Here is a 26188-nt window from a genome sequence, read left to right as displayed (position 1 = left end):
CCAACATTCTATAGGTTATTACTGATCTTAACATGTTTGTGCGCATTAAGTCCTAAACTTAGACAACGGTCACCCCTTTAACCTAGTTCCTGTGTCCCTATGATATGAACCCTTTCTTTTTTAAGTTCTTTCTTACTTTCTAGCTTGACAAAATAATCCAGGCTCATATTTTACCTACTCTGTCCCTGCTCTGAAGTTAGTCACTTCTCCAAGGAGGCCTGGTTCCTTCCATTAAAAGCCATTAGAAATGGCTTTTAAAAATCAAGAATTGAGGGTATTAGGGTAAATGTTAGATCATTTCTGCCAAGGTATCTTTGTTTTGGGGTTACTTTTACAGATAAGAGTAGATACACATATATGAACACATATACATGCATATAGACAGACAGACACATACATATATATCCATATACATGTATTTGAGAAATCCAAGTCCATATCATTACTTTCAGTTCCAATCTATTCTCGCAGAGTCTCCCAACTGACTCCAATACATATTTGTATGTTCCTTTTTCCAATGAAAACCCTGGATCCTACGGACATAAACACATTTATTCATTTGCTAAATCTTATATTGGGGGCTTCCCTGGTGGCTCAGATGGTAAAGACTATGCCTACAATGCAGGAGACACAGGTTCAATCCCTGGGTTGGGCAGTTCCCCTGGAGAAAAGAATGGTTATCCACTTCAGTATTCTTGCCTGGAGAATTCCATGGACAGAAAAGCCTGGTGGGCTACAGTCCATGGGGTCACAGAGAGTCGGACACACAGATGACACCAACCTTATTGCAGAAAGCAAAGAGGAATTAAAAAGCCTTTTGATGAAGGTGAAAGAGGAGAGTGAAAAAGCTGGCTTAAAACTAAATATTAAAAAAACAAAGATCATGGTATCCAGTCCTATCACTTCATGGCAAATAGATGGGGAAACAGTGAAAACAGTGACAGACTTTATATTCTTGAGCTCCAAAGTCAATGTGGACAGTGACCGCAGCCATGAAATTAACAGACACTTGCTACTTGAAAGAAAAGCTACGACCAACCTAGACAGTGTATTAAAAAGCAGAGATTTCTTTGCCTACAAAAGTCCGTCTAGTCAAAGCTATTGTTTTTCCAGTAGTCAAGTATGGATGTGAGACTGAGCGCCCGAAGAATTGATGCTTTTGAACTGTGGTGTTGGAGAACTCTTAAGAGTCCCTTGGACTACAAGGTGATCCAACCAGTCCATCCTAAAGGAAATCAGTCCTGAATATTCACTGGAAGGACTGATATTGAAGCTGAAGCTCCAATACTTAGGCCACCTGATGAGAAGAGCTGACTCATTTGAAAAGACCCTGATGCTTGAAAAGACTGAAGGCAGGAGAAGGGGATGACAGAGGATGAGATGTTTGGATGGCATCACTGACTCAATGGATATGAGTTTGAGCAAGCTCCAAGAGATGGTGAAGGACAGGGAAGCCTGGTGGGCTGCAATCCATGGAGCTGCAAACAGTCAAACATGACTGAGTGACTGAACAACAACAATAGCCTGGCTCTATAATCTAGGTTTCCTGGTTCAATGGATAGAGCCCGGCCTGAGGGAGCAGAGCCCTGGATTCCTGTTTTGGTTGTCCCTAACTTTCTAGGTGACTTCATCATTCATTTATTCGACAAACATTTACTGTGTGCCTACCATATACCTGACACTGTCCTGAGCCCTGGGGCATGCATTAGCCCACAAAACAGTCCCAGTTCCTGTCTTACTAGAGCTAATGGCTGAGTAAGGAGACAGACTGCAGGAAATTAACAAGCAACCTGCCCTCCAAACCTTCATTTCCCAAACCTTACAACTCCATATACATGTGGAATCCAGGAAAATGGTACAAATGAACCTATTTGCAAAGCAGAAACAGACACACAGATGCACAGAACAAAGGTATGGACACCATTGGGGAGAAGAGGATTTGGGATGAACTGGGAGATTGGGACTGACATATACACACTACTAAGATAACTGAGGAGAATCTAGTGTGTAGCACAGGGAACTCTACTCAGTACTCTGTGGTGACCTAAATGGGATAGAAATCCAAAAAAGAGAGAACGTATGAATACATATAGGTGATTCACTTTGCTGTACAGTAGAAACTAACACAATATTGTAAAGCAAGTGCATTTTGATAAAAGTTTAAAAAAAGACAGTGGAGTTTATTTGCTTTTGCATGTCTTCAGTTTTAATATATTTTGTTTCTTTTGATCATGATTGGTCTAATACTATTTTCTGAGGATGTGAGACTTAAGCAAGTTTGAAGAAGTCAAAACTTGAGAATTTGCTGTACCATTTTAGCAACTTCTTGTGAGTCCAAGTATTTAAAAATTAAAGTTTATATTTTAAAAAGTCTGTACTGTATTAATTTCCAATGGCTATTATAACAAATTTCCATACACGTAATGGCTTAAAACTCAGTAGCCCTACTCCTGGGTCTCCCAGCTTCTAGCAATTGCCTGCGTTTTTGAGCTCATGGCCCCCTTCCATCATCAAAGCTGGTAAGGTTGGTTGAGTCTTTCCCTCTTGTGTGAATCAGAGTGCACCACTCTCACACTATATCTCCCTCTTCCATCTTTTAAGGACCTTTATGGTTACACTGGGCCCACCTAAAGGAACTGACACTCGAGTTGCAGTTTTAAGGATAAGCAGAAGTTAGAGTTAGGGAAACGAGATCAGTAAGACTTTCAAAGTTGACAGACGACCACATGCAAAGAAACAAAGGACTGAGGGAAGGAAAGGCATTCAGAAGACCTACAAGGAGTTTTGCCAAGGGCAGGTTCATGAAGAGTCTGTATACCATTAGGAAGGAATCCAAACTTTTTCCCTGAAGACTCTGGAGAAGAACTTTTCCCTCTCTACTCCCCTCTGAACCCACTGTAATACCCACACACACACACACACAAAAGTCCATTTTGATAATCCATCAGAAAATAAGTCATGGCCAGCATCATGTAGTATTAGATAAAAAGTGAAGAAGGAAGGTATGCAGCTCTCCTTAGAGAGCTTACATTAGTAGAATCAATTTGTGACAGCAAAGAGTGAAATATTACACTATATTTACTACTAAAGGCTAACATCTCATGTATTAGAATTGAGTTAGGGGTAACAGTATAATGCTTAAAAGGTAAGTTTCTCATTATCCAGAAAATTATTTCAGTTCAGTTGCTCAGTTGTGTCCGACTCTTTGTGACCCCATGGACTGCAGAATGCCAGGCTTCCCTGTCCATCACCAACTCCTGGAGCTTGCTCAAACTCATGTCCATTGAGTCAGTGATGCCATCCAACCACTTCATCCATAATATAAAATAAAATTTACCTGTGACTAACTAATGGATAGCTTAAATTTTGCATTTTTAAACATCACATGCTTTAAGTTTTAGATAATTAACAATCTCAAATATTTTAAGAAATTACATTGATGTTTTTATTCCTAACTAGCAACACTTGTTGCTGGCTTCATTTTCCTTGAACTGCTAGTCATAATCAGTTTTCTAAATAACCTTGAATGTTTCCTAGTCTTCAGTAGCCAATGTCTATCCAAAGCTACACAATAACAGGAGAGAAAAACAGTATGAAAAGCAAACATTCCAGTGATAATTTCTACTGATTTGACTACAATGATACATACACATCCTGTTGACTATCCAAATAGTAAAACATTATGAAAAATTACTTCCTGATCTTAACTTTTGTTTGGGGGTTAAAGATCTAAAATTCACAACATCAAACATTAATGAAGGTATTTGTTTCTTGCTTTGAAAAAACACCACCACAAACTTCTCTCCAGAAACCTCCCCTTCTAATAAAGATATGCTATATAAATAAAAACTATGTCTCAGCTTTCAAATGGGCAAATTGAGGAACTGAAGGTCTTGGTTTTCTTGGCAGATTATATTTCCAAAAGCCTTAAAGAATTTACTATAATTCTGCCAATCCACAATGGAGAAAATGTTATAATGGTCATGGCTTAACAAAAGTCATCAAAAAGTATATTTCTCATTCATTTGATCAATATTTGTTGAAAGCCTACAAGAAAAAGAAATGCAACAAGGCAAAATGGTTGTCTGAGGAGGCCTTACAAATAGCTGAGAAAAACAAGAGAAGGGAAAAGCAAAGGAGAAAAGGAAAGACTTGAATGTAGAGTTTGAAAGAATAGCAAGGACAGATAAGAAAGCCTTAAGTGAACAATGAAAAGAAACAGAGGATAACAAAGAATGGGAAATACTACAGGTCTCCTCAAGAAAATTAGAGATACCAAGGGAACATTTTATGCAAAGATGGGCACAACAAAGGAAAGAAATGGCATGGATCTAACAGAAGAAGAAGAAATTAAGAAGAGGTGGCAAGAATACAGAAGAACTGTACCAAAAATGTCTTAATGACCTTGATAACCACAATGGTGTGGTCACTCACCTAGAGCCAGACATCCTGGAATGTGAAGACAAGTGGGTCTTAGCAAGCATTACAACAAATGAAGCTAGTGGAGGTGATGGAATTCCAGCTCGGCTATTTCAAATGCTAAAAGATGATGCTGTTAAAGTGCTGCATTCAATATGCCAACAAACTTGGAAAACTCAGCAGTGGCCATGGGACTGAAAAAAGTCAGTTTTCATTCCAATCCCAAAGAAAGGCAATGCCAAAGAATATTCAAACTACCACACAACTTCACTCAATTCACATGAGTAATGCTGGTAATGCTCAAAATCCTTCAAGATAGGCTTCACCAGTATGTGAACCGAGAAATTCCAGATGTACAAGCTGGATTTAGTAAAGGCAGAGGAATCAGAGGTCAAGTTGCCAATATCTGTTGAATCACAGAAAAAGCATTCCAGAAAAACATCCAGGAATTCCAGGAAAACATCTACTTTTGCTTTACTGACTACAGTGTTGTGACTGTATGGATCACAACAAACTGGAAAATTCTTAAAAAAGTAGGAATTCCAGACCACCATACCTGCCTCCTGAGAAACCTGTATGCAGGTCAAGAAGCAATAGTTAGAACTGGACGTGGAACAACAGACTGGTTCCAAATTGGGAAAGGAGTACATCAAGGCTGTATGTTGTCATCCTGCTTATTTAACTTATATGCAGGGTACATCATGAGAAATCCTGGGCTGGATGAAGCACAAGCTGGAATCAAGATTCCCAGGAGAAATATCAACAACCTCAAATATGCAGATAACACTACCCAAATGGCAAAAAGCAAAAGGAATTAAAGAACTTCTTGATGAAAGTGAAAGAGGAGAGTGAAAAAGCTGGCTTAAAATTCAACATTCAAAGAATTAAGATCATTGCATCTGGTCCCATCACTTCATGGCATATGGATGGGGAAGAAATGGAATCAGTGACAGACTTTATGTTCTTGGGCTCCAAAATCACTGTAGACAGTAACTGCAACCATGAGATTAAAACACACTTGCTCCTTGGAATAAAAACTATGACAAACCTAGACAGCATATTAAACAGCAGAGATATCACTTTGCCAACAAAGGTCCGTCTAGTCAAAGCTATGGTTTTTCTAGTAGTCATGTATGGATGTGAGAGTTGGACCATAAAAAAGGCTGAGCACTGAAGAACTGATGCTTTGGAATTGTGGTGCTGGAGAAGACTCTTGAGAGTCCCTTGGACTGTAAGGAGATCAAACCAGTCAATCTTAAAGGAAACCAACTCTGAATATTCACTGGAAGGGCTGATGTTGAAGCTGAAGCTCCAATACTTTGGTCACCTGATGTGAACTGATTCACTGGAAAAGACCCTGATGCTGGGAAAGATTGAAGGCAGGAGGAGAAGTTGACAGCAGAGGATGAGATGGCTGGATGGCATCACCACTTCAATGGACATGAGTTTGAACAAGCTCCAGGAGTTGGTGGGAAGCCTGGCATGCTGCAGTTCATGGGGATACAGAGTTGGACGTGACTGAGCAACTGAACAATAACCACCACCACTATGCTCCAGATACTAGGAATACAATAAAGAAGAAAAATAAAATCCCTACCCTCTCAGATTATCTAATACTTTATACAGTTAAGTTCTGTAACTACCATTGAGATGCAATGTTTCATATTTGTTACAAATTCAGTATATTATTTCCAAATATGTTATAAATGGAAATCTTCTAAATAAAAAAATAACTAAGAAATGTAACTCAATTGGACAACTATCAGTTCAGTTCAGTTCAGTCGCTCACTCGTGTCCGACTCTTTGCAACCCCATGAATTGCAGCACGGCAGGCCTCCCTGTCCATGACCAACTCCCGGAGTTCACTCAGACTCGCATCCATCGAGTCAGTGATGCCATCTAGCCATCTCATCCTCTGTCGTCCCCTTCTTCTCCTGCCCCCAATCCCTCCCAGCATCAAAGTCTTTTCCAATGAGTCAACTCTTCGCATGAGGTAACTATACGTGGGTGTAATTTAGTGGTTATGAACATTTTTATTCCCTTGAATGTGACATGAATTAAATACACTTTGCGTGCATGCCAAGTCACTTCAGTTGTTCCTGACTCTGTGTGACCCTGTAGACTGTAGCCTACCAGCCTCCTCTGTCCATGGGATTTCCCAGGCAGGAATACTGGAAAGGGTGCCATTTCGTTCTCCAGGGGGTCTTCCCGACTGAGGGGTTGAACTCAGTCTCCTGCACTGGCAGGCAGAGTCTTTACTGCCTTACTGGTTAAGCATTTAACCATTTAGTGTTAGTATTTAAACACAATAAAAGGAAAATGGAAAATTCTTTGAATCAGGATTCTTCTGAACTGTCTTCAAATGATGTCCAGAGAAGGCGATGGCACCCCACTCCAGTACTCTTGCCTGGGAAATCCCATAGACGGAGGAGCCTGGTAGGCTGCAGTCCATGGGGTCGCTAAGAGTCGGACATGACTGAGCGACTTCACTTTCACTTTTCACTTTCATGCATTGGAGAAAGAAATGGCAACCCACTCCAGTGTTCTTGCCTAGAGAATCCCAGGGACGGGGGAGCCTGGTGGGCTGCTGTCTATGGGGTCGCACAGAGTTGGACACGACTGAAGCGACTTAGCAGCAGCAGCAAATGATATCATGTAGCAAGCAGATATTAAATACTTTATTTATGTATGATTCTAGCAAGCAGAATACATTAATCAACAACCCATTGGTCATGACTGTTAGTATCTGGTATTTTGAAAACAGTTTCCTTTATAAACCTAGCATAAATATTAAATGTTTAATTTTTAAAAGAAAGCAATCAGTTTCCTGATAACATTGTGACCACTTCTGAATGCTCAAGCTTCATCAAATATCTTATTATTTCATGAATGCCTATCATGGCTCTATATCATTGCTTATGTCTTTCCCCCTGCATGGAATGTCCTTCCACTTTTCTAGCTAGTAAAATTTAGCTCTTAGTATCTCTATTATTGCACTAATTACAGGGTACTATAATTTTTAAAACATATAAAAGTATTATCTGGGAGAAGAGGATGAGACTGTTTTATCTTTACATCCCTAGTGACTAGCATAGGACTTTACATAGGTAATGGTTCTCTAAGTATTTGACAAAAAAATTATACTCCTGTAGATAGGCATTTATAGAAATTTTGTTTGGACTCTGGAATAAAGTAGACATAAGAAGTATCTTCAGAAAAGTGCTCCAGACAGACTAGTGAGAAGATTTAATTTGTTTCAAAACCTCAAGACAAATAGCTGACAATCAAACTATCTCAAAATGATTAATAATACATAGTTACAGTAAAACACTAAATTTCCTATTTCTTCCTTTTCTACCTAGAGCACAATATTCCATTTACAGTAATGATGTAAACTTTTGTGCCCACAAATTCTCCAACTACATGTTAAATTACATACAATAAAAATGAAAATGGCTACTTCAGTTTTTTCAATTGTAATTGAGAAAAAGACTAAATCAAGTACTAATGTTACATGAATGATGTAGGAAAACTAAATGAAAACAGTAATGTGATCCAAGACTCTAGATTTTGATAATTTAAGGAAAAAGGACAAAAATCATTCTACAACTGATACATTAATCATGTGGTTCATAAATTTACCAGTCAACATATTCTTAAAGGTGTTACCTTTAAAGAGAAGAATTTTGCACAACTTAAGCCTTCATTCTTTCCTCTAATAATCTTTCTTCTTTCTTTTCAGGAACATAAATTAGTTTTGATATGCTTATAAAAGTTAATATCACTTTAAGAATAATTATATAGCATTACAACCAGAAGCTTTTCCAGAGGAAGACAAAAAAGAGAATGCCAAAAGTTTTCCATTAAAACATTTAAGAGCAGAAATAACTTTCTGAATGGCAAGTATTGTTACAATCAACATTTTAAGGATGTTTATATAAAAAGGAAAAATAATGTTCGTAAGATAAACTGAAGGAAAAACTCTAGCAATTTTAATAATTAAAAAGAAATCTCTACTTAGTATTAGAGTTAATACACAGAAATATTGACTCAATAATAGTCTATGAAAAACTGCCTACATGGGTAAGCGAAAAGAAAGTATGCATATAAAAAAGTTTACACTAGGATGAGATCATGAGGAAATAGAAACTTTGATCAGACCAATAATGAGTGAGGAGATTCAAACTATAACCAAAACCTCCCAACAGAGAAAAGTCCTGGACCAGATGGTTTCACTGGTGAATTCTACCAAACATTTAAAGAAGAATCAATACCAATTCTTCTCAAACTCCTTCAAAAAACTGAAAAGGAAGGAACAATCCCTATGGCCAGAATTACCAAGCCAGGTAAGGACTCAATAGGAAAGAAAACTGCAGGCCAATCTTACTGATTAACATAATATACGAAAATTCTCAACAGAATAGCAGGAAAATGAATTCAATACCATATTAAAAGGACCATACACAATGATCAAGTGGAATATAATTGCAGAATGCAAGGATACTTCAACATATACAAATTAACCAATGTGATATACCAAATTAATAGAATTAAACATTAAAAAAACTTATGATTATCTCAATACATGCAGAAAACATCTGATTCAAAATTCTTTCATGATAAAAACTCTCAAAAAATTAAGTATGGAAAAAAAACATACCCCAACATAAAAAATGCCGATATGAGAAGTCCACAGCTAACATTTTATTTAACAGTGAAAGCATGAAAGCTTTCCTGCTAAGATCAGGAGTAGGACAAGGGTGCCCACTCCTTTTCAACACAGTACTGGAAATCCTACCCAGGGCAATTAAGAAAGAAAATGAAATAGAAAGCATCAAATCAGAATGGAAAAGTAATAGTTTGTTTGCAGATTATATGATCTTATATATATACATAGAAAATCCTAAAGACTCCATCAGAAAACTGTTAGAACTAATAAACAAATTCAGCAAAGTTGCAGGATATAAAATCAACATAGAAAAATCAGTTGCATTTCTACAACTATCTGAAACTTCAACAAACTATTTGAAAAAGAAATAAAATAATCTCATTTATAGTAGCAACAAAATGAATAAAATACTTAGGAATAAATTTAACCAAGGAGGCAAAGATCTGTATGTTGAAACTGATAAGAGTTTGATGAAAGAAACTGAGGAAGATACAAATGAATGGAAAGATATCCCACGTTCATAATTCAGAAGAATTAACACTTAAAATATCCATACCACATCAAACCACCTATAAATTCAATTTAATCAAAATTATTGAAAAGACCCTGATACTGGAAAAGATTGAAGGCAGGAGGAGAAGGGGACGACAGAGAATGAGATGGTTGGACAGTATCACCAACTCAATGGACATGAGTTTCGATACACTCTGGGAGTTAGCGATGAACAGGGAGGCCTGGCGTGCTGTGGTCCATGGGGGTCACAAAAAGTTGGACACTACTGAATGACTGAACTGATAATTATATTTGCATAGACATAGAAAAAAATAAATCCTAAAATTCATATGAACCATAAAAATCCCTGAATAGCCAAAGGAATTCTGAGAAAGGACACAGTTGGAGGTTTCACAATTCCTGATTTTAAACTATATTCTAAGGCTACAATAATATTTTTTAAAAAGTATAGTACTGGCATAAAAACAGACACATAGATCAATGGAATAGAATTCAGAGTGTAGAAACTCACACACATACAGTGAACTAATACGTGACAAAAACCCAAAACTATTCAATGGGGAAAGAATAGTATCTTTAAAACTGAATATTCATTTGCAAAATAATGAAATTGGACCCCTATATCACACCACTCACAAAAAATAATGTGAAACAGATTAAATATATAAATAAAAGAAACAAAACTATAAAACTACTAAAGGAAACAGAGAAAAAGCTCCCTGATGCTGGTCTTGGAAATGATTTTTTAGATGTGACACCCAAAACTAAAGCAGCAAATACAGAAATAAACAACTGGGACTACACCCAACTAAAAAGTTTCTGAACAGCAGGAGAAACAATCAGCAAAATGAAAAGATTACATGCAAATCATCTATTTGTGAAGATATTAATATCTAAAATATAACAGGAACTCATATAACTCAATAGCAAAAAGGAAAAAAGAAAGACTACAAAATGGGCAAAGGACTTAAAAAAAAAACAGACATTTTTTTCCAAAGAAGACATATAAATGCCGACAGGCACATGGAAAGATGCTCAACTTTGCTAATCATCAAGGAAATGCCAATCATCTCACAACAGTTAGAATGACTACTATCAAAAGACAAAGAGATCTCTCTTATACACTGTTGGCGGGAATGTAAATTGGTCCAGCTACTATGGAAAACGGTGTGAAGGCTCTCAAAAAATAAAAACATAGAACTACCATTTTATACAGTGATTCCACTTCTGGGTACATATTCAAAGGAAATAAACTCACTATCTCTAAGAGCTACTCATGTGTTCACTGCAGTATTATTTACAATAACCATGACATGGAAACAACCTAAGTGTCCATCAACAGATGAATGGAAAACAATACATATATAATATATTGGAGTATTATTCAATTATAAAAAGGAAGGAAACACTCTTTCATGACAACATGGATAGATCCCGAAGGCACTATGCTAAATGAAATGTCAGCGAAAGACTAATACTCTATATTCTCATTTTTATAGACTCTGAAAAAGCTGAAATTAGAAACAGACAGAATGGTGGTTGCCAGGGGCTAGGTGGTGTGGGAGGGCTTTCCCAGGTGGCTCAGTGGTAAAGAATCCGCCTGCTAATGCAAGCAGATGCAGGAGATGTGGGTTTAATCCCTGGTTTGGGAAGATACCCTGGAGTAGGAAATGGCAACTCACTTCAGTATTCTTGCAAGGAAAATCCCATGGACAGAGGAGCCTAGCAGAATACAGTCCATAAAGGTAGCAAAGAGTCAGACAAAACTAAGTAACTGAGCATGTACGCAAAGGGTGGGGGAAGTGGGAAGATACTGGTCAAAAAATACAAATTCCAGGTATAAGATGAATAAATTCTGAGCATGTAATGCATAGCATGGTACTATAATTAACAATATTGTATTACAGATTTAAAAACTGTGAAAAGAGTAGATGTTAAATATTATCAGCACACAAATGATAGTTATGTGAGGGGATGAAGGTGGTAACTAATCTTATTACAGTAATCATTTTGCAATAAATATAAACATCACAGCATCACACTGTAAACCTTAAACTTATACAACTTATATCTCAAGAATATCTCAATAAACACAGATGTTAATGCTGTTTTACTATGGAAATAGAGTGACAGTAACTTAAGGCCCAAACTAGCTTTAGCCTGTGACTTTAAGAAGGTCTAATAAATAGTATACTACAAAATTGGGAACAATTATTCTATAATGAGTGCGTTTATAGTTAGAAACCAAATTATAGATGAACATATATCTCAAAAGATCTCAAGAGTGTTTCACAAAATTATCTGGGTCAAGGAGGGATACCTGAGTTATGGATTAAAAAAATCAGAGGGGCTATAAACACCAGTTCCTGTGAATACAATCTTAATTAACACAAAAAATTACAATTTTCTACACAAAACACAAATCTTAGGTAAATAAAAAACAATTCACATAGACTACAAAAACATACAAATAAATAAAATAGATGTTAAATTGGAAATGAAGCTGGTTAACAGAAAATTTTAAGGAATGAGGTGGGTAATGGCATAAGTCCACATAACAACTTCAAACACAGCTCTGAAACTGTGAAAAACAAATTCATTATCATAACCACCTCTGGAAAGAAGAACCAAGGAAATGCTATCATTACATTTAGGCCTTTCACAGGAAAACTAGTCAAGGCTACAAAAGTATCTTAGAGTTTTATCTGCTTCCTGTCTGTGCTTTGTAAAATCTACCACCACCACCGCATCCCCAATGCAGGTAGTCAGCTGTGATAATGGTCTAACATTGGCCTTCAACAACAGTCTAACCAAAATGACTGGTGATAAAAACATCATTTCAGACATAATTATCAGTACCACATGCTTTGGCAACTACAACTGCATACAATGCTGTTTGAGAGGCATCTTTCTTTCTCCTTTCCTTTCTTATCTTTTCCTTATCAAGAATAAGCTGAAAGAAAGATGCTGAAACAGTAAATTTTGAATATGTAAGCAAAAGATAATTAACCTCAAAATACTAGATAGTAAAATAATGAAATTTGATATTCAAATGGTTGATCATCATCTGTTCTGTGCACTTCATGCATATACAGAACTCTCCTAGGAGATATGACTGCCATCTTCTTCACGGCTGGTGCAGTAATTTATTCAGTAAACACTGATGCCTTCTGTGCCAAAGTCACTATGCCAGATATAGAGGATGCACAGGATAATAAGGCAAGGCAGTTCTTGAAGCTCCCAGTCAAGAAAGTGAAAATGCCCTATTAATAAATAAGGGAAAAACATGTCTTCCTGAAGACATCTGGGAATTAACATATCAGTCCTGTACTGCCTTTTTGTTCCTGGAGGATAAAATCTCTTACTTTGTTCAAGCACTGAACTTTTATTAAAAAAAAAAAAAAAAAACTGTACACATGAAGAGTTAAACAGTTAAACAAGTTTTCTAAATATCTGTTAGATAAAGCACAAAAACAGAAAAGGATACAAATCAAATGTATAGTTCAATGAACTATCTTACAAACACTACCAAGGTCAAGGGAGGACTTTGCCAGCAGCCCTAGAGGCCCCTTGCATGTGCCACTAATCATGACAACCTCTCTATTGCTATAAATAATCAATGTTCTGCCTTTCTTCTATTAAGCATTTTCCTGATTTTTCCTACACACATTTTTTTTAATCACGAAAAGGTGCCTCTCTAGACATTACAGTATAACCTCACTCTGTTAAAAATGGAATCTATTTCAAATCTCTTATTTCTTGTCCACTCCATGTGGCATGCTGGATCTTGGTTCCATGACGAGGGATAGAACCTGCATTTCCTGCAGTGGAAGCATGCAGTCTTAACCACTGGACTACCAGGGAAGACCCTCAAAACATTTTTAATCTTCAGGTTCCTCCTCCATATAATTTATTTGTTAAATAATTTTTGACATTGACCAAGTTTCTGAGAGCCTGGATTTTGAAAACTGCAGTCTCTGGAAGCAATGTGTTTCCTACCTTCTGTATTTTCTGAGATCAGAATCAGACTTAATCTCTTGGGAAAAATACAGGTAGTGTTTGGCAAGGTTAATTCAGTTCAGTTCAGTTCCATCGTCCAGTTGTGTCTGACTCTTTGTGATCCCAAGGACTGCAGCACGCCAGGCTTCCCTGTCCATCACCAACTCTGGGAGCTTGTTTACACTCATGCCCATTGAGTTGGAGATGTCATCCAAACACCTCATTCTCTGTTGTCCCCTTCTCCTCTCGCCTTCAATTTTTCCAGGCATCAGGGTCTTTGCCAAAGAGTCAGCTCTTCGCATCAGGTGGCCAAAGGACTGGAGTTTCAGCTTCACCATCAGTCCTTCCAATGAATATTCAGGACTGATTTCCTTTAGGATGGACTGGTTGGATCTCCTTGTAGTCCAAGGGACTCTCAAGAGACTTCTCCAACACCACAGTTGAAAAGCATCAATTCTTCGGTGCTCAGCTTTCTTTATAGTCCAACTCTCACATCCATACATGGCTACTGAAAAAACCATAGCTTTGACTAGACAGACCTTTGTTGCCAAAGTAATATCTCTGCTTTTGAATATGCTGTCTAGGTTGGTCATAGCTTTTCTTCCAAGGAGCAAGCATATTTTAATTTCATGGCTGCACTCACCATCTACAGTGATTTTGAAGCCCCCCAAAATAAAGTCTGTCACTGTTTCCACTGTTTCCCCATCTAATTGCCATGAAGTGATGGGACCGGATGCCATGATCTTTGTTTTCTGAATGTTGAGCTTGAAGCCAACTTTTTCAGTCTCCTCTTTCACCTTCATCAAGAGGCATTTTACTTCTTCACTTTCTGCCATAATGGTGGTGTCATCTGCATATCTGAGGTGATTGATATTTCTCCCAGCAATCCTGATTCCAGCTTGTGCTTCATCCAGCCCAGCATTTCTCATGATGTACTCTGCATATAAGTTAAATAAGCACAAGCACAGTGACAATATAGAGCCTTGATTTACTCCTTTTTCTATTTGGAACCAGTCTGTTGTTCCATGTCCGGTTCTAACTGCTGCTTCCTGACCTGCATACAGGTTTCTCAAGAAGCAGGTCAGGTGGTCTGGTATTCCCATCTCTTTCAGAATTTTCCACAGTTTATTGTGATCCACACAAAGGCTTTGGCATAGTCTATAAAGCAGAAGTAGATGTTTTACTGGAATTCTCTTGCTTTTTCCATGATCCAGTGAATGTTGGCAATTTGATCTCTGGTTCCTCTGCCTTTTCTAAGTCTAGCTTGAATATCTGGAAGTTCACGGTTCACATACTATTGAATCCTGGCTTGGAGAATTTTGAGCTTTACTTTATTAGCATGTGAGATGAGTGCAACTGTGCAGTAGTTTGAGCATTCATTGGCACTGCCTTTCTTTGGGATTGGAATGAAAACTGACCTTTTCCAGTCATGTGGCCACTGCTGAGTTTTCCAAATTTGCTGGCATATTGAGTATAGCACTATCACAGCATCATCTTTCAGGATCTGAAACAGCTCAACTGGAATTCCATCACCTCCACTAGCTTTGTTCGTAGTGACAATTCCTAAGGCCCACTTGACTTCACATTCCAGGATGTCTGGCTCTAGGTGAGTGATCACACCATTGTGATTATCTGGGTCGTGACGATCTTTTTTATACAATTCTTCTGTGTATTCTTGCCACCTCTTCTTAATATCTTCTGCTTCTGTTAGGTCCATACCATTTCTGTCCTTTATTGAGCCCATCTTTGCATGAAATGTTCCCTTGGTATCTCTAATTTTCTTGAAGAAATCTCTAATCTTTCCGACTCTGTTGTCTTCCTCTATTTCTTTGCATTGATCTCTGAGGAAGCCTTTCTTATTTCTCCTTGCTATTCTTTGGAACTCTGCATTCAAATGGGTATATCTTTCCTTTTCTCCTTTGCTTTTTGCTTCTCTTCTTCTACAGCTACTTGTAAGGCACCCTCAGAGAGCCATTTTGCTTTTTCGCATTTCTTTTTTTGAGGTTGGTCTTGATCCCTGTTTCCTGTACAATGTCACGAACCTCCGTCCATAGTTCGTCAGGCACACTTGTTTATCAGATCTAGTCCCTTAAATCTATTTCTCACTTCCACTATATAATCATAAGGGATTTGATTTAGTTCATACCTGAATGGTCTAGTGGTTTTCCCTACTTTCTTCAATTAAAGTCTGAATTTGGCAATAAGGAGTTCATGATCTGAGCCACAGTCAGCTCCTGGTCTTGTTTTTTCTGACTGTAGAGCTTCTCCTTGTTTGGTTGCAAAGAAAACAATCAATCTGATTTTGGTGTTGACCATCTGGTGATGTCCATGTGTAGAGTCTCCTCTTGTGTTTTTCGAAGAGGGTGTTTGCTATGACCAGTGCGTTCTCTTGGCAAAACTTTATTAGCCTTTGCCCTGCTTCACTCTGAACTCCAAAGCCAAAATTGCCTGTTACTCCAGGTGCTTCTTAACTTCCTACTTTTGCATTTCAGTCCCCTATAATGAAAAGGACATCTTTTTTGGGTGTTAGTTCTAGAAGGTCTTGTAGGTGTTCATAGAAACATTCAACTTCAGCTTCTTCAGCATTACTCGTCAGGGCATAGACATAGATTACTATGATATTGAATGGTTTGCCTTGGAAATGAACAGAGATCATTCTGTCGTTTTTGAGATTGCACCCAAGTATTGCATTCCGGACTCTTTTGTTGACTATGAGGGCTACTCCATTTCTTCTAAGGAATTCTTGCCCACAATAGTAGATATAATGGTCATTTGAGTTAAATTCATCCATTCTAGTCCATTTCAGTTCACTGAATCATAAAATATCAATGTTCACTCTTGCCGTCTCCTGTTTTATCAGTTCAAATTTGCCTTGATTCATGGACCTGACATTCCAGGCTTCAGCAATATGTGAACCACGAACTCCCTGATGTTCAAGCTGGTTTTAGAAAAGGCAGAGGAACCAGAGATCAAATTGCCAACATCCGCTGGATCATGGAAAAAGCAAGACAGTTCCAGAAAAACATCTATTTCTGCTTTATTGACTATGCCAAAGCCTTTGACTGTGTGGATCACAATAAACTGTGGAAAATTCTGAAAGAGATGGGAATACCAGACCACCTGACCTGCCTCTTGAGAAATCTGTATGCAGGTCAGGAAGCAGCAGTTAGAACTGGACATGGAACAACAGACTGGTTCCAAATAGGAAAAGGAGTACGTCAAGGCTGTATATTGTCACCCTGCTTATTTAACTTATACGCAGAGTACATCATGAGAAACGCTGGGCTGGAAGAAACACAAGCTGGAATCAAGACTGCTGGGAGAAATATCAATCACCTCAGATATGCAGATGACACCACCCTTATGGCAGAAAGTGAAGAGGAGCTAAAAAGCCTCTTGATGAAAGTGAAAGAGGAGAGTGAAAAAGTTGGCTTCAAGCTCAACATTCAGAAAACAAAGATCATGGCATCTGGTCCCATCACTTCATGGGAAATAGATGGGGAAACAGTGGAAACAGTGTCAGACTTTATTTTTTGGGGGCTCCAAAATCACTGCAGATGGTGACTGCAGCCATGAAATTAAAAGACGCTTATTCCTTGGAAGGAAACTTATGACCAACCTAGATACTATATTCAAAAGCAGAGATGTTACTTTGCCAAACAAAGTCCGTCTAGTCAAGGCTATGGTTCTTCCTGTGGTCATGTATGGATGTGAGAGTTGGACTGTGAAGAAGGCTGAGCACCGAAGAATTGATGCTTTTGAACTGTGGTGTTGGAGAAGACTCTTGAGAGTCCCTTGGACTGCAAGGAGATTCAACCAGTCCATTCTGAAGGAGATCAACCCTGGGATTTCTCTGGAAGGAATGATGCTAATGCTGAAACTCCAGTACTTTGGCCACCTCATGCGAAGAGTTGACTCATTGGAAAAGACCCTGATGCTGGGAGGGATTGGGGGCAGGAGGAGAGGGGACGACCGAGGATGAGATGGCTGGATGGCATCACGGACTCAATGGACGTAAGTCTGAGTGAACTCCGGGAATTGGTGATGGACAGTGAGGCCTGGTGTGCTGCAATTCACGGGGTTGCAAAGAGTCAGACATGACTGAGCAACTGAACTGAACTGAACTGAACTGAAGCAATATTGCTCTTTACAGCATCGGACCTTGCTTCCATCCCCAGTCACATCCACAGCTGGGCACTGTTTTTGCTTTGGCTCCATCTCTTCATTCTTTCTGCAGTTGTTTCTCCACTGATCTCCAGTGGCATATTGGGCACCTGCCAACCTGGGGAGTTCATCTTTCAGTGTGCTATCTTTTTGCTTTTTCATACTGTTCATGGATGGGGTTCTCAAGGCAAGAATACTGAGGTTGCTTGCCATTCCCTTCTCCAGTAGACCACGTGATGGCAGAACTCTCCAACATGACCCATCTGTCTTGGGTGGCCCTACATGGCATGGCCCATAGTTTCACTGAGTTAGACAAGGCTGTGGTCCATGTGATTAGATTGTTTAGTTTTCTGTGACTGTGGTTTTCAGGTTGTCTGCCTCTGATAGAAAAGGTTAAGAGGCTTATGGAAGCTTCCTGATGGGTAGACTGACTGAGGGGGAAACTGGGTCTTGTTCTGATGGGTGGGGCCGTGCTCAATAAATGTTTAATCCAATTATCTGTTGATTGGTGGAGCTGTGTTCCCTCCCTGCTGTTTCAGTTCAGTTCAGTTCAGTAGCTCAGTCGTGTCCCAGTCTTTGTGACCCCATGAATCGCAGCATGCCAGGCTTCCCGGTTCATCACCACCTCCCGGAGTTCACTCAGACTCACGTCCATCGAGTCAGTGATGCCATCCAGCCATCTCATCCTCGGTCGTCCCCTTCTCCTCTTGCCCCTAACCCCTCCCAGCATCAGAGTTTTTTCCAATGAGTCAACTCTTCGCATGAGGTGGCCAAAGTATTGGAGTTTCAGCTTTAGCACCATTCCTTCCAAAGAAATCCCAGGGCTGATCTCCTTCAGAATGGACTGGTTGGATCTCCTTGCAGTCCAAGGGACTCTCAAGAGTCTTCTCCAACACCACAGTTCAAAAGCATCAATTCTTCGGTGCTCAGCCTTCTTCACAGTCCAACTCTCACATCCATACATGACCACAGGAAAAACCCCGTTTACCTGAGGCCAAACTATGGTGGAGGTAATGAAGATAATGGTGACCCCCTCCAAAGATCCCATGTGTGTACTGCTACACTCAGTGCCCCCAACCCTGCAGCAAGCCACCACTGACTCTTGCGTCTGCCGGAGACTCCTGGACACTCACATGCAAGTCCGGGACAGTCTCTTGTGGGGTCACTGATGCTTTCTCGTGGGTCCTGATGCACAAGGTTCTGTTGTGCCCTCCAAGAGTCTATTTCCCAGTCCAGTGTAAGTACTGGCAGCTCTACAGTGGGGTTAATGGCGACCTCCCCCAAGAGGGCTTATGCCATACCCAAGTCTGCAGCACCCAGAGCCCCTGTCCCTGAGGCAGACCACCGCCGACCCATGTACAGCCATACAAGTCCTCCTAAATGAAAAAGATCATGTGAATAGTGCTTCAACAATGATCAACTTTTGCTCAGTCGTGTCCGACTCTTTGTGATGCCACAGACTGTACAGCCTGCCAGGCTCTCTGTCCATGGGATTTCCCAGGCAAGGATATTGGAGTGGGTTGCCATTTCCTTCTCCAGGGGATCTGCCCGATCCAGGGACCCAACCTGGGTCTCCTGCATTGCATCAGATGCTTTACCGTCTGAGCTACTAGGGAATAGTATTTAGCTAAAATCAATTAAGTCCGTGATTAGTAGGGACCAAGCACAAGGCTGTGTAGGTAGTTCACGAACCCCTAAAATTGCATCCAAAACTTCGTGGAGGAAGGTTTTAATCAACAAGATATTCTTTACAGAAATAAGTGCCACCAAGGAGTCAATGCCTATTTCACACATTAAACAAAATAGCTTTAATTAAATTAATTTGAACTTGGTTGAGATAATTCAATGAGCAGAAACTTTCAGGGAGGAAGAAAAGGAACACATGATTTTTAGCAGTTTAAACTTCTATGGGGAGGCAGATATAATAGTACTACCTTGGGATTCATGCCATCATTCATCTTTATTAGGATATTAGAAACTCTATGTGTGGTAATTTAGTCACTGAGGCGTGTCCAGCTCTGGAGACCTCATGGACTGTAGCCTGCAAGGCTTCTCTGTCCATGGGATTTTACAGTCAAGAATACTGGGGTGGGTTGCCATTTCCTTCTCCAGAGGATCTTCCTGACCCAGGAATTGAACCAAAGTCTCCTACATTGTAGGCTGATTCCTTACCAACTGAGATACAAGGGAAGGCCATTAAACTCTTCTGAGGCTCTCTTAATTTCACTGATGGAAGTCACAAAGAAGAATAAGGATGGGGCTATTAAAGGAAAAGGAGTGATGTGTTTCAGAGTTGAGCAGGGAGTAAAATTCAACATGAGATGGGGGGAAATAAAAAGGTAGATTTTTTGTGTAAGGAATTAAGAATTCAATGGAGAAGTAGAGATGAGCCCTCAGGAAAGGGACAGTTTCAACTCAACTATAAAAAAACACAGATGGAGAACAATGTGAAAAACATAACCTAAATGAATGAGAAACTCTTACGTAGGTACATATATAAGACAAGTAAGAGATAACTGGACATGGAACAATAGACTGGTTCCAAATAGGAAAAGGAGTACGTCAAGGCTGTATATTGTCACCTTGCTTATTTAACGCATATGCAGAGTACATCATGAGAAACGCTGGGCTGGAGGAAGCACAAGCTTGAATCAAGATTGCCGGGAGAAATATCAATAACCTCAGATATGCAGATGACACCACCCTTATGGCAGAAAGTGAAGAGGAACTAAAAAGCCTCTTGATGAAAGTGAAAGAGGAGAGTGAAAAAGTCGGCTTCAAGCTCAACATTCAGAAAACGAAGATCATGGCATCCAGTCCCATCACTTCATGGCAGATAGATGGGGAAACAGCGGAAACAGTGGCAGACTTTATTTTTCTGGACTCCAAAATCACTGTGGATGGTGACTGCAGCCATGAAATTCAAAGACACTTACTCCTTGGAAGGAAAGCTATAACCAACCTAGACAGTATATTCAAAAGCAGAGATATTACTTTGCCAACAAAGGTCCGTCTAGTCAAGGCTATGGTTTTTCCTGTGGTCATGTATGGATGTGAGAGTTGGACTGTGAAGAAAGCTGAGCGCTGAAGAGTTGATGCTTTTGAACTGTGGTGTTGGAGAAGTCTCTTGAGAGTCCCTTGGACTGCAAGGAGATCCAACCAGTCCATCCTAAAGGAGACCAGTCCTGGGTGTTCATTGGAAGGACTGATGTTGAAGCTGAAACTCCAATACGCTGGCCACCTGATGCGAAGAGCTGACTCACTGGAAAAGACCCTGATGCTGGGAACGACTGAGGGCAGGAGGAGAAGGGAATGACAGAGGATGAGATGGTTGGATGGCATCACCGACTCAATGGACATGGGTTCGGGTGGACTCCGGGAGTTGATGATGGACAGGGAGGCCTGGCGTGCTGTGATTCATGGGGTCACAAAGGTCAGACACGACTGAGCGACTAAACTGACTGAAGAGATAAAGTAAGTGACAATCTCTGGCAGCATTGATCTGAAAACATACTCTAAGTTACATTACTCCTTTAATGAAGTATGAGCTGTCCAAAGTACAGAGGTCACTTTCTCATGTCCTCCCTCTTAATTCTTCACCCAAGCCATTGCTAGAAAATTAGAGATGAAGTCCTGTTACAGGTGGTGAAATGAAAAGGAAGGGATTCTTTTAGTTTTATCTTCTAAGGAAAAACAAAACATACTACCTATTCATCTTCTACAACACGGAGAAAATATGTTTTCTTTCTAAAAGCCTAAGTGATTACAGAGCAAGAGGAGCCTAGGTTAAAAACAATATTAATTGGGATTAGAACCCATATAATTATGTATTTTATATATAACTTATTTCATGGTTTACTTTTTTATTGTCCTGGTTCATGTCAGGTGATGTAGGCTTAAAAATTAATCTTCTTTTCAGAAGCTTTTAGAAAAACACTGAAAAATGGAGAACAAGACATACCTAACTGCTGGAACAGGAGAGCCACACTAGTTCCTGTGACAGGAAGACTGTCATGCAGGGGAGTCTGGATCAGCTGTCTGTCCCCTGCACCCAAGGAAAACAGCTTCTGCAGAATGGGGGGAAAAGACATACACACAACAAATGATTTCTTTTCACACATTTTCTCAAGATAAAAAAAATCCCTTTGAAGTTCAAATTTAGAGCAGATGACAATCATATAAGACCCAATTAACAGATGCAAAGGGCAATAAGGCAGCTCAAAACACTAAAGTTACTTTGTGCCCAAATGAATATGATACAAGATAAAGTTACTTTGTGCCCAAATGAATATGATACAAGAAAATTCAGTAGTTGGAAGGTGAAAATTTAGTAATAATGAAACACACAAATCAGTGACAGTAACATATAACTTAAAAATAATACAATGTTAAAGCTAACATTTATATGCCAGTTATATGTGAATAAAACTGGAAAAATAAAAGAAATACAGTAATATGAAACATAATTTAAAAACATCTAATAGTCATAATAAAAATCCTTTTTAAATTAAAAAATACATAAAATCATGTCAACAAAAATTTCATTATAATAAAGGCTCATAAAATAACTCATGTGCTTTACAGTTTAGGTTCAACTGTGACTAAACTCTCATTTCACATTCTGCCCTTGGAATACACACAGGAGAATGAGGGAAGAGAGTGCAGAAGGAAAATAAACTTAAGAGTAACCAAAAGACACTAGGAAAGATAGTAGATAGTTAAAAAGGCAAAGGGCAAGGAAAAAATATGTCAATTTTACCATAAGTAACATCTCTATCAGACTTTCTTTTTAATCGATCAGAGTTTAAAAAATGTAATTTTTAGAGGGCTTTTCTTTCCCTCGATATTACATAAGAATAAGCATAGTAAGTGGTCAACTAATCAATTTTAGGACTTACGTAGTTTTTTTAAGTTACCTAGGAACATTTAGTCATAGAAGCTGAGGTTCTCATTTTTCTACTTCAGAGAAGAAGATAAAAATTTCAAGACAAAGAGAAGATGAAAGACATGTCACTTTGAGAAAGCTTTATTTCAGTGTAAGAGTTTAATGTCCTCATGCACTCAATCTACGTATGACAAAATTCTTTAAGGTATAGATTATACTTTCCAAAGAAGATCTGTGATTTTGGACAATAGTCAATATCATCATTATTATTATTATTATTATTAAAGGTACACAACTGAGATGAAAAAAATAAGCCCTCTTCTTCTGAAGCTTAAGTGCAAGCTATTCTACTAAGCATTACATACAACATACAAAATGGTCTTAAGGCCGGCATATAACTGATTTTAATCAAGGAAATGAAGAAATGAATTAACCTGTCCAGGGGTAGTTACAATGTTACAAAAAATTATACTGACAGTTTTCTTAATGTTATCTCTGAATTTTTATCACTGAAAAAAATTTTAATGAGGTGTAATCATAGAGAGGAATAAGCATGGTATAAAGAACACATTTGAAATTCAATTTTAAAAAGTGCATTCCCAAGAAAATGTAAGTTAGATTTCAAGTTACACAGAATATAACTACGCAATGTGAAAGGTGAACCCTGTGTTAAAATTAACCCCATGACCTAAGAAAAGAATGGAATCTTGTGTTTCTAAAAGGAACACCACAGGGACAATGCTTAACTAAACTAAGACCTTTTTTTTTTTTCCCAAGGATTGAACTCTCGCCCCCTGCATTGGAAGGGTGGAGTCTTAACCACTGGACCGCCTGGGAAGTCCCCTAAGACCCACTTTAAAAAGAAAATATTTAAAGAATTCGGTTTTTTCCTTTTCTTCACAAATTAAATTAACTGGAGGAGAGGAGAAGAGAAGCAGGCCCTCTTCATCTTCTTTTTTATTCTGTTTACCTGAGACCCTCCAGCCGCTGGGACAAGACACGCACACAAGTTTGCAATGAGACTTTCCAAGGAGACATTCAGACTGTCCACATATACAGTGTAGATCAAACCCAGGCAAGCCTGAAAACAAAAGATGCATGTAGTTATTTCATGGAAAAAGCAAGCACTAAAAATAAATTGTGACATCTGCTCCCAGGAAAGTTTCTCTTTGAACACAGTATATTCTACAGTGAGCACGGAATAAATTTTAAGCAGCAAATGTTATTAAGTTTATTAAATTTTCCTCCAGAACCAGAAGCTCTAAATGAGCTTCTAAGATGAGTTTATAAAAAACAGAAGTACATAATTTGTAAAACAGGTGTTTGTGTTCAGATAAACACTCTAGCAAATTTGTAAGGCTTTAAAACTCTTTTGTTTCAACTTATTTTGCAAAACTCCAATTTTCAAGAAAAAAATTTAGAAACTTTACCTTATTTTGTGATTATCAATAATTCAGAACATTTATTTTACAGAAAAATTTAACTTATGTGAATTATTATAAAGAACAGCAAAATAGAGAATATATGATTAACATTTTAAGCTCAGAAGAAGGTAGGTGGTAAAATGGAGGGCAAAATGGAATCATATGAATCTTCCAGTTTATTAAAATTTATAATTAAAAAATTAGTATCTGTTAGGAGTTACCAATTGTCATTGAAATCTTGACACTAAGAATATATATAATCTCAACTATACAGAAAAGTTTTCCAGAAATTATGCATTAATTTTCTCAAATCCTTGAGAGATTTTAAGGTATAATTTATACTTTCTAAAGAAGATCTGTGATTTCTAGACAATGGTCAACATAACTAATATTAAAGATAGCAACTGAAGTAAGAAAAATAAGCCCTCTTCCCTTTCAAATGTATTTATAACTACAGTAAATTTTTTTCTATATTTGAAAATTCTAACTATTTAAAAAGTAAAATATCTGAAAGTAAACAATATTTTAAAGCTATGTTGGTAGCAGTATGATCACAACTATTTGAAATCACAAATACTCATCCTATTTCCTTTCACCTGGACTCCTAAAAAGATCAGTAAAACCACACTAAGTTGTTATATTACTAATGCATTTTAAACTTGATACAAGTAATCAAATAATTTCTTTAGGATTCATAAATTTTGGAGTCAGTAAAGATGGGACCTATTTTAAAACAAATTAAACATCCTTAAATATAAGGATATTTTAAATATCCTTAGAAGTTTAAATAGTTATACTAACTTATTCAGGTATTTATTTCATCCAACATGAAATTCATTTCTTCTATTCATAGTAATTTTATTTTATTGATGAATTCCCAATCAAAGCTATTTTAGGTACAAAAACACTTGTTACCATGGTTCACTCAGAATAGATTTATACAATGATACAAATCAATAACAACAACTATGAGTTCTTTACCCTAAAAATTTCTGGATAATCTAATCTGGATACCAACACCAGGCTTTTGGGAGCAAACACTTCCGCAGGCTGAATCAAACCAGACACTTCCACTTCACCTTCAGTCTCTTCCTTCTTTGTTCCCTAAAAAAAGAGACAGTGTAATCAACAGACAGACAATTTCTTCGGGTTATAACTGACAAAATGTAGACATATCACACACTTTCATGTAATTTATAAAATCCAAAATTAATTACAAAATATAATTTACAAAACTCAAACTAAAAACAAAGAACATACTTTGAGAGGAATCTAAGAAGCAAGTAGGCAAAGAAATTATGAAGCAGGGTATACTCATTACATTTCTGAAAATCCTTAAGGTCCAGATACACAGCACAATTTTATTTGAACATTTGGTTTCTATGTGAGGTACCAGTAATAAAAGGTAAATAAAACACAATTCATCACTGACTAGACAAATACAAATGACACTTAATGGAAATTCAGTTTTTAAGACAAGAAAAAGAAATCTGTTTTAGAAGTAAGGGACTACTGTTTAGTTTTGTTTTTTGGACTTCTCCCAGTCTTTCAAGCAAAGAGATAATCATTTAGGATTATCTTGCAGAATGCTCTTAGAAGTAAAGCCCAAACAGCTCTAAATTCTTTTTTCTCAGGAGCAACAATGTTGATTTTTTAAAAAACAGAGGATATTTTTATATACATAACTAAGTTTCAGAATGTACCTAGTTGTCACTGAACTGTAAAGTTAAAAATAGTTGAAGTGTAAAGCTTATGTCATGCATATTTTATTAGCACAATAAAAATATCTAGAATTTTTTTTAAACCCTAAATATTCAGTGAATAAATACTGGTTAATGTAATAAACTTGAAAAGTATTATTCTGGGGCTTCCCTAATGTTCCAGTGGTTAAGAATCCACCTTGCAATGCAGGGGACACTGGTTCCATCCCTGATTCAGGAAGATCTCATAATGCTGCGGAGCAACTAAGGCCATGTCCCATTGACTACTGAGTCTGCACTCTGGAGCCCATGAGCTGCAACTACTGCGGCCTGCATGCTCTAGAGCCCATGATCCGCAACAAGAGAAGCTACCTCAATGAGAAGGATTGATGCCTGTGCACCGCAACTAGAGAGT

General features: G+C 38.1%; 1 protein-coding gene across 2 annotated transcripts in view; it reads right to left on the bottom strand.

Moving 5' to 3' along the window:
• The window catches only part of SBF2 (SET binding factor 2), a 488940-nt gene that overhangs the window by 222978 nt on the left and 239774 nt on the right, over positions 1-26188 (bottom strand). For both annotated transcript variants that reach the window (XM_040258399.1, XM_040258400.1), the window contains exons 4-6: positions 25055-25177; positions 23620-23730; positions 21726-21831 (exon numbers count right to left, since the gene is read on the bottom strand). In XM_040258399.1, coding sequence (XP_040114333.1) covers positions 21726-21831; positions 23620-23730; positions 25055-25177 — 340 coding nt within the window. The remainder of the gene's footprint in view (positions 1-21725; positions 21832-23619; positions 23731-25054; positions 25178-26188) is intronic.

Source organism: Oryx dammah, unplaced genomic scaffold (assembly GCF_014754425.2).
Source record: "Oryx dammah isolate SB20612 unplaced genomic scaffold, SCBI_Odam_1.1 HiC_scaffold_17, whole genome shotgun sequence".
In the NCBI taxonomy this organism is placed as follows: Eukaryota; Metazoa; Chordata; class Mammalia; order Artiodactyla; family Bovidae; genus Oryx; species Oryx dammah.
This window is presented reverse-complemented; position numbering and strand designations above follow the sequence as displayed.